This window comes from Phoenix dactylifera, chromosome 12, assembly GCF_051530095.1.
Source record: "Phoenix dactylifera cultivar Ajwa chromosome 12, Ajwa_hap1_PhDact_Kaust_v1.1, whole genome shotgun sequence".
In the NCBI taxonomy this organism is placed as follows: Eukaryota; Viridiplantae; Streptophyta; class Magnoliopsida; order Arecales; family Arecaceae; genus Phoenix; species Phoenix dactylifera.
Window position 1 is genome coordinate 19775659 of NC_143201.1, and position 8246 is coordinate 19783904.

The 8246-nt window shown below is 37.7% G+C and overlaps 1 protein-coding gene across 1 annotated transcript; it reads right to left on the reverse strand.

Moving 5' to 3' along the window:
- Nucleotides 1–1939: 1939 nt before the first annotated feature.
- Nucleotides 1940–6675, reverse strand: LOC103701739 (FCS-Like Zinc finger 5-like). Its single transcript, XM_008783900.5, has 2 exons — nt 6283–6675; nt 1940–2324 (listed from the first exon to the last, which is right to left on the reverse strand). Exons 1-2 carry the CDS (start codon nt 6552–6554, stop codon nt 2165–2167), a joined length of 432 nt encoding a protein of 143 aa, XP_008782122.3. The 5' UTR covers nt 6555–6675; the 3' UTR covers nt 1940–2164.
- Between the last annotated feature and the right edge of the window lie 1571 nt (nt 6676–8246).

Sequence of the window (8246 nt, forward strand, 5' to 3'; positions counted from 1 at the left end):
GAGGGGGAGGGGTAGAACCTCACCCGCATAGCAGTCCCGACTGGACCCTCCTTCCATCAAAAAATATTCGATGCAGATCGCAAGTTTCCACATGCCCTCTCCAACCCGTCGAAAACCCCACTGAGTCATCCATGTGTGAGTTTGTCACTCCAGCGCCACCTCATTACTGATGGAAGGAAAGCATATCCATACATAGCCATCTGGACGTGGAGCATGCGGTCCTCTGATTTTATCGATGCCTGCACGTTTCGAATCCGGACAACTCGAATGGAGTCCAAACCCCCTTACCACCAGACTACCACCTTGGTGGTAAACTGTGAGGTTTGATACGACCGTCACCGCTAGGGGACCACGACATTATCTTCTTATACTTTTTATTATTTTGTGAGATCAAGATAAGAGTAGAAAGAAAAAAAAAAGATTTGCATGCGTCTAATCTCGATCCTGATTAAAAAAAATATACATAGATAATTAGAAAATAAAAGATCATGTTTGTTGATCTATCTAGGCATTAGAAATGCAGCAGGTGCTGGTGGCCAATGGCATGTGGACTTTTCTACATTCAAATAGATGGTTATCGGCATATATATAACCGTTTCTCGCTCTCACTTTGGAATATTGATCAAGATAGGCTAGAAATTGAGCTGATACAAAATGAATATATTTGCCAATAGCTATTAGTTAATTTGATTGACACCTCTTCTTAGCTTGTTGAGGGAGGAGATCTCGCATTCAAACCAAGGTATTACTTAAAAAACACACATTTTGAAACTCAACATAAGGAGTAGAGGTAGTAATTAATCAAAAATTTTAAGGTCATTCCTATCTAAAAATGTTCATTTTATGGGAACCATACTATTATTTTCATGGAGTAGGATGGTCAATTTCCAATCAATATAAATAAATACCTATCTTAATGTTGAAGCAGATAGAGAGAGATAGATTTAAATACTTTTAGATTATTCTGTCATAGTAAATTCGATTATGTTCGTCAACAAAAAACTTCAAGCTGGGGCATCTAACATGATCTGATCTAGACTACAATAAAATTTTCTAACATAAATTAAACAATGTACCATCCAAGAGTTGAATTACCAAGTCACAAAAGATATACCTCTTTTCCTGGGTGGTGAAACTGGTAAAGAATTAATTAGAAAAGAAGAGGAAGAGCGTTGTCCAAACCCTGAACCCTAAGCAAACTCCAAGTATTGTTGGTATTAGGCAAGTAGCAGCCAAAAATTAATTAACCAATGGCCTGGTTTCCTGATCTACAGCAGACTATGATGCTTTTTTTGGGTCCCTATAAGCGATTAAATACCAAAAAAAAAAAAAAAAAACCAAAATCTCCAATCTCCCTCACATGCATCTCATTCCTCCAAATCTTATATTATGGTCCCTAGCAATGCCTTTAGCGTAAGGTTACTGCCACTCTCTTTCAAGACACGGCATCTGTGTATATATGTGGGCCGATCAGTAGCCCAAAAAGAACATTGGAATCACATCTCTACCATTATGATATGCCTTGCTCATGTCTACATCAATTAATGTTCTAGATTACAAGCCATTTAAATAATAGATTCATAGTTTATTATGTAGATGCTTTACCTGGATGCCACCAATGAAGCAACAGAGCCAGTTTGATACAAGATAAATCAGCTATCAAATGGGCCATGTCCATCTTGAGATGCTCCAGTGGACCGCAACCCGATCCACTGCTTTTGTTTTTTTCCTTTTCTTTTGCTGAGACAGACGAATGACATGCAACTAGCATGAGTACATCCAAAAAAAATCAGCAAACAAAATATCCGATGAGTGGCAAAACCATGCCGACTATCCATAGCATCTCACCAGAGTAATCAGCTACGAAAAAAGTAATCTAGTCTGCAGCGCTATGCGACATCCGATAAAATTGAAAAAATCCACTGCTTTCAGATTCGTCAGAAGACCACTTCTATTTATCATTATCAACAATGAGGCACAAAAACAGCAGGCTGGTTTAAAGATCTTCCATCTACTTCATATATTGCGTGGGGAAGCAGAGGTATCAGTCTGTGCATATGTTTCTGCCCCCCAACAGAAAAAGATAAAAAAAAAAAGTTTTTCGCTTATGGTATAGGCAAAATAAACTACAATGCAAAGATTCTATAGTGGAATGGCACTGGTTTTAAGCAGCGGCAACTGTTCCACCATGGCTGGATGCTTCAGATCCTGCAGTTGCTGGAGAAGCATCAGTCTTCAGAGATGTCACCGAGCACTTCTCTTTCTGATCATCTAGGTTCATTTGGTGCTGCCTGCGCTTCAGGCTGCAGAATGCAATTTCACCCCTGAGGACGCAAGGAGAAGTAGGTGAATACAAGTAAGTCCAACCTACCTTACAAGAACAAAGACTAGGCATCTCAAGTGGACCTCAAAGATTGCAAGGTCATTCTCCACTAATCCTGGGATTTCATAGAGCGAAATATTTTGATGATCTAGAACAAGTATATGTAGATGTAAGCATGCACGCAAAGAAAACTATTCCCGTAATAATCTATCAACGAATCTTCAAAGTTCCAATCAATAATGAAATGATAATTCAAAAAAAATTGTCGAGCTATGATACAGTCTTAGATCTCTAGTTATACTCTACCACTGCATATTACCAAGGGTCAAGACAATAACTAACAACCTTGTTCCAACCACTCAGATTGGCTTTTCAAACTTTTTTTTTTTTTTTGATGAAAGGGGGATCAAAGATCACCCGAAATTTATTAAAAAACCGAAAGAGCCATGTACAAGGAGTTTGAAATATTTACAAGGAGAGGGACAGAAACCAGCAAGAACTCCTCTGCTGCACCTCAACTTGAAATTACAGCACTTGAGTCAATAGAAGTGCAGAAACCATACAGCTAAGGCAAAAGGATTGGAACTTCTGAACATCAATGGAGAAAGAAAAGGGAGTTTGGACAATTCAGAGGATTACCAACCAGGTTCAATGATTGCGGAATGGTTGGGGAATCATCTAAGACCCAGAGATGGGATATAATCTTCTCAATTTACCTCTCACTTCAGTCAAACCCAAGTCTCTTTCTCCTTGCAAAGAATGGACCAATCTGAAAGGAGTTGAACAGCTTTTCCAGCTACCCCTTCAGCCAAAGAATGTTTGTTGAGAAAGATACACGAATTCCTCTCAGCCCAGGAGAACCAGCAAATTGCTGCAATAAACATTTGAGTCACAGGTTGCATCATAGAGGAAAAAACATTCTTCACCCAAGAGGAATAAAGCTCGGTCTCGCAGTTTCAATTCTACAATTGTTCCAAACCGGCGGCAAAGAGGCAAAAACATATTTCCACAGCCTTGAACAGAACCGTTGAGGTTTCCAACAAGGTGATAACTTTCCTAACGTAGGCCCCCGAGATCAATCTCCTCCATGTACCTGAATCAGCATTCACCATTCTCCACCCCCACTTAGCAAGCAGGCGGGAGTTAAAGGTTTGAAGATCTTTCACTCCTAGCCACCTTCCTCCTTAGATAGGCAAACCTCACTCCAATTTAATTTGCAGGAAAGCCCATTTACTGATTTTGCTCCCTTCCAAAGGATGGCCCTCCTAATCTTATCAAGTTTCTTGATAACCCAGGAAGGCAACTTGAAAAGGGGCAAAAAGTAAACCAGCAACAAGGAGAGGACAGCATTAATCAAAGTTAATCTGCCACCAAATGACAGAAATTTACTTTTCCAAGATGCAAGCTTGGCTTCAAACTTTTGAATCACTGGCATCCAATCAGATTTCAGCAATTTACTACCTCTGAGAGGGAGCCCTAAGTATTTGAAGGGAAGAGAGGAGATCTTGCAGCTCAACCAAGAGGCATAATCCTCTGCAAAGGTACAGTGAGGACCAATGATAGCAACAGAAATTTTTTGAAAGTTGATGGCAAGGCCAGAAGCTAGTTCAAAGGAGTAAAGAATCAATTTGCGAACAGAGATAAAAAAAATTTTAGCCTTAATCATCTGCATCTTGCAGAATAATCATCCCTCACAAAAAATGTTGATTTTGGAGTCCTTCAAGTAAATTTGCTGCAGCAGCTTTATTCAGCATTTTACAGCCAAAATGAAAGATATGGGGACAGCGGGTCACCCTGCCAAACCCCTCTTTTACAAGAAATCCAAGTGCCTTGTCCCCATTAATCAAAGCAGCTGCCTCAGAGGAAAGCAGCTGATTTTTAATCCATCCACACCGTTTAACAGGAAAACCTCTGGTTTTTAGAAGTTTCAACAAAAAATTCACATTCATCTTATCAAAAGCTTTTGAGAAGTCCAGCTTGCATACCAGACCAGTACAGGAGTCTTTTTTGGCAAGATGGATTACTTCATGAGCACAAAGGATGTTGTCAAGAATAGATCTCCCTTTGATGTATGCAGTTTGTGCAGGATCAATTAAAGAATTTAACAAAGGTTGAAGACAGCTGGTTAACGCTTTTGAGATAATCTTAATGCAAGAATGAATGAGACTTATAGGCTGAAAATCAGTAGGATGGGATGCTGCTTCAATCTTTGGAATTAAGGCATGAAAAGCATAGTTGATCCAGGAGATGTCCAAATTAGATTCATACAATTGCTGACATATAGCCAGAAGATCAAATCTTAAAATATCCCAAAAATGCTGAAAGAAAATCATCGAAAATCCATCAGGGCCCAGACTTCTGTCTCCCTTGAAGCTGAAAACAGCTCCTTTAATTTCCTCAAGAGAGAAGGGGAGGTCCAGTGAAGTAAGATACCGAAAGTGAGGAGAGTACAGTTGATCCCAAAGAAGATTGACCACTGAATCCTCTGGTTTAGAAAAAAGATCTTTGAAGAAATCGGTGACAGCATCCAAAATTTGATTTTGATCGAGAAGAAGCTGACCATTCCAAGTGAGATGAGGGATCCAATTGCACTTTTTATGCAAGTTAGCTATTTTATGGAAGTATTGGGTGTTATTGTCACCCGCGTTCAACCATTTTGTTTTGGCCCTTTGCTTTCGGTAGATCTCCTCATCTCTATAAATTTGGAGAAGATCTGATTTCCATTTTGCCCAACAATTTCTTTCTGATGGAAAAAGAGTTGAGATCTCCTCTTTCTTATCAAGGTTGCATCAGCTGTCACTGTAAACTTCTTCAAATCCTTGTTCATAACTTCAGTCAGATATCTTTAAGAGTCCTGACATCTTTCATGACCCTTAAACCATAGACCTCCTGTATCGTTGTTACGAGTATCTAATAATAATTAGTTTGAATCCCATCAAAATCTATATTTGACACCATATAGATCACCAGAAGCCTCTCCAAATTCTTTAGACAATTTCAACAAAGTAGCTTTAGATTCTTCCCTTCCACTACCCTTCAACACAATTTTGTTGAACAAGTTAATCTAGAGAGAAGCATAAATTTAGACTTATGGTGGGCCAACCACAACATTCCTTTAGGGTTTGGAAGTCAAACCACACTATTTGTTAGGTGTGTCCATATGTGTATATGCAGAGAAGACATGGAATTCTTATATAGGAGGCATGCACCTAGAAAGACCATCCTACGTTACACTATGGCACTTGAAAAGAAAGAAAGGACTTAAACCACACGCATGAATTTAAGTGATCTAAAGAAAATTTGTACATCAAATATATGGACTTATGACACAATTGCTAATCAATAAATTAAGAATGTAAAAGGAAAAAAAAAACAAGAAAATGCTAGAACTATTTTAATTTAACTTTCTGAGAAAAAAACCAATAAAAACCAGAAAACAATCATATCTCTAGTAAGAACGCATAAAAGAACAAGCAATTAAACCACATGATTGTTCATATGTATTATAGCCAGACCCAAAAGACTACATCGAAGGGAAAAACTCTAATTTTATTTGAATTTGCTTAAAACAATGCATCAACTTTTTTGAAAACAAAATTTAAAAAATAAAATAAAATGATAATAATCCTATAAGCTTAACACCCAACAACCAGATAGTTATTTCAATATCTTAAAAAACAAATGAATTCTAGTAAATTAAATCAAAAAGCAAGAAGATCCATATGAGTGCTAGTACATACAAACGAAATATCCCAAAAAGAACATGTTTTGACCGAGTAAATTGGACGTTCCAAAGAAAATAAAATTGCCTACAATCCACGGAAAGCAATAAAATTCCCATTTTTTCATTAGTATTTGGATATCCTCCACAAATACACAAAATTCACAAGAAGACATCAAATTAAGGGTAAAAAACGTTTTTTCCCCTCTTTTTTGTCCATCTGGGATCGATTTTATACCTATAGATGAAGGTATCGAGGCCAGGGCCGAGGCGGCGCTTGCAGAGGTCACAGACCCTGAGGAACTGGGCCGTCCCGGCCAACTCGAAGTCGCTGAAGCTCCGCCGCTGGACGGTCCTTGGTTCCGCCTCCCTCCGGCGCTCGTGGCTGCGGTGCGCCCCCTCGTCGTCCGACGCCTCCGCCGCGGCCGCGAGGTCCGCCGCCGAGAACTCCGTCACACTCGTCGTCCGACGCATCGGCGGCCGCGGCCGCGGCCGCTTCCCCAGGATCATCTTCTACCAGCGCCGCCCTCTCTCCCTCCCCTCCTCTCGCTGGATTCGGAGAGCGCGGAGAGACGAAGGGAGAACGAAGAAAGCGGGGATGGGACGCGGGAGGGAATGGCACGAGGAGGGCGGGGATTTAAGACACGTTTGGTTTGCGGAAAAATAAAAAGATATGGAGAGTTCGAACAGGAGAGAGGAGGGAGAAATATTTTTATAAAAATAATTTTTTTAATTTGTAAAAAAATTATCAAGAACATAAAAAATATTTTTTATTAATTATAATTTGAGATTTTTTAAAAAATAAATTTATTGAGAGTATAATAGATATATTATATATTTTTTTAAAAAAAAGATACTCAACCAAATATAAGTCACTTTGTAATATTTTACTTTTTTTATTATCAACCAGATATATTAAAATTTTTTCTTAAATAGTTTATTCTTAGAAATTATTTTACTAAAAAAAATATTTTAGTGAGAAAAAAAAAATTTACGAATTAAATGAGCCTTTTACTTATGGGCAAAAAAGACTTGGGAAGATTAAAAAAAATATCTCATTTGGATTCCACCATCCATGCATTCCCGTCATCTTTTAGAAAATATTATTTATTTAGAGTTTTAATTTTTATTCTTGAAGGTAATTTGATTACTTTTGTTTTATTGTTCTTTGGTCCAAGTGAATAGGGCTAACCAGAACCCATGGTAAGGGACAGTATTTGCCAAGATCAGCCTTCACCGCATGGGCGTTATAACGATCATCCAAGTTGCTATAATAAAAATAATAATTATCTATAAAAGTATTTTAATTCATCTAGTCATTAAAATTTTAAAGTATTATTTTATTTTAAAAAAGGACAAAAGTGTTAAGTAATAGTTGTTATTTAAAATTTAGTTCTTTTAGTTTATTAGATTTTATTATTTATCTTCATAACATAATATGAGATATCTGAAACTATTACATTTGGGCATTTTTAATGATATGGGCACATGGTAATTGATGGCCAAGACATAGTCAATTAAATAGAATCTAATGAGCCTGGGTCCATAATTTTAACCTGATTATGTCTCTAATCAACCTCTTTCATGGTGGAAGAAATTACACATATGGATGATTAAAGAAGTTGTAACTACAAGCACATGAGTAACGAAACAACTTAGATTCTAATGAGTAAAGAAGCACACAGCAATTGATCGCTTAGGTGAATTAATGATGGAGTTTAGATTGCTTTGAGATATGTGTGGTGGGTGAACCAATTATGGTTTTATACAAAGGAAGGTGAATCTTTCTTTTACACAAAAAGATACAACCTCAATCCCTCTTTGATATGTTCAACCTTCATCTACAGCTACACTTGCTAGATAATGCACATAGGAGATTTTTAATCTTCACTCACACTTTCGCGAAGCCTAGCAGATATCAGTGATAATAGAGCAATAGCCAGTCATTTAAGAAATTAATGCCTTTCAATACAACAGATGCAATAGATGAGGCTTTGTTAATCAAAACTTCAGAATTCAACTTTTTCCAACAAACCTGCGAAACAACGGTAGTAAGCATGAAGATGGTTGATCGCGTATTGCAACGGATCTTGTTCACCAATTAAGCCAAATATTTGTGAATGAATCAGGAGGTTGAGACACTTCTAATCATTGACAAATGGTAGTCCAAATATTCAAGGTAAAAATACATTTGACAAAGAT

Coding starts and splice junctions, on each gene's coding strand:
- LOC103701739 (XM_008783900.5), bottom strand. CDS start 6,554: ATGATCCTGGGGAAGCGGCCGCGGCCGCGGCCGCCGATGCGTCGGACG. Junction 2,325..6,282: donor CTCGATACCTTCATCTATAG/GTATAAAATCGA, acceptor TTGCGTCCTCAG/GGGTGAAATTGCATTCTGCA.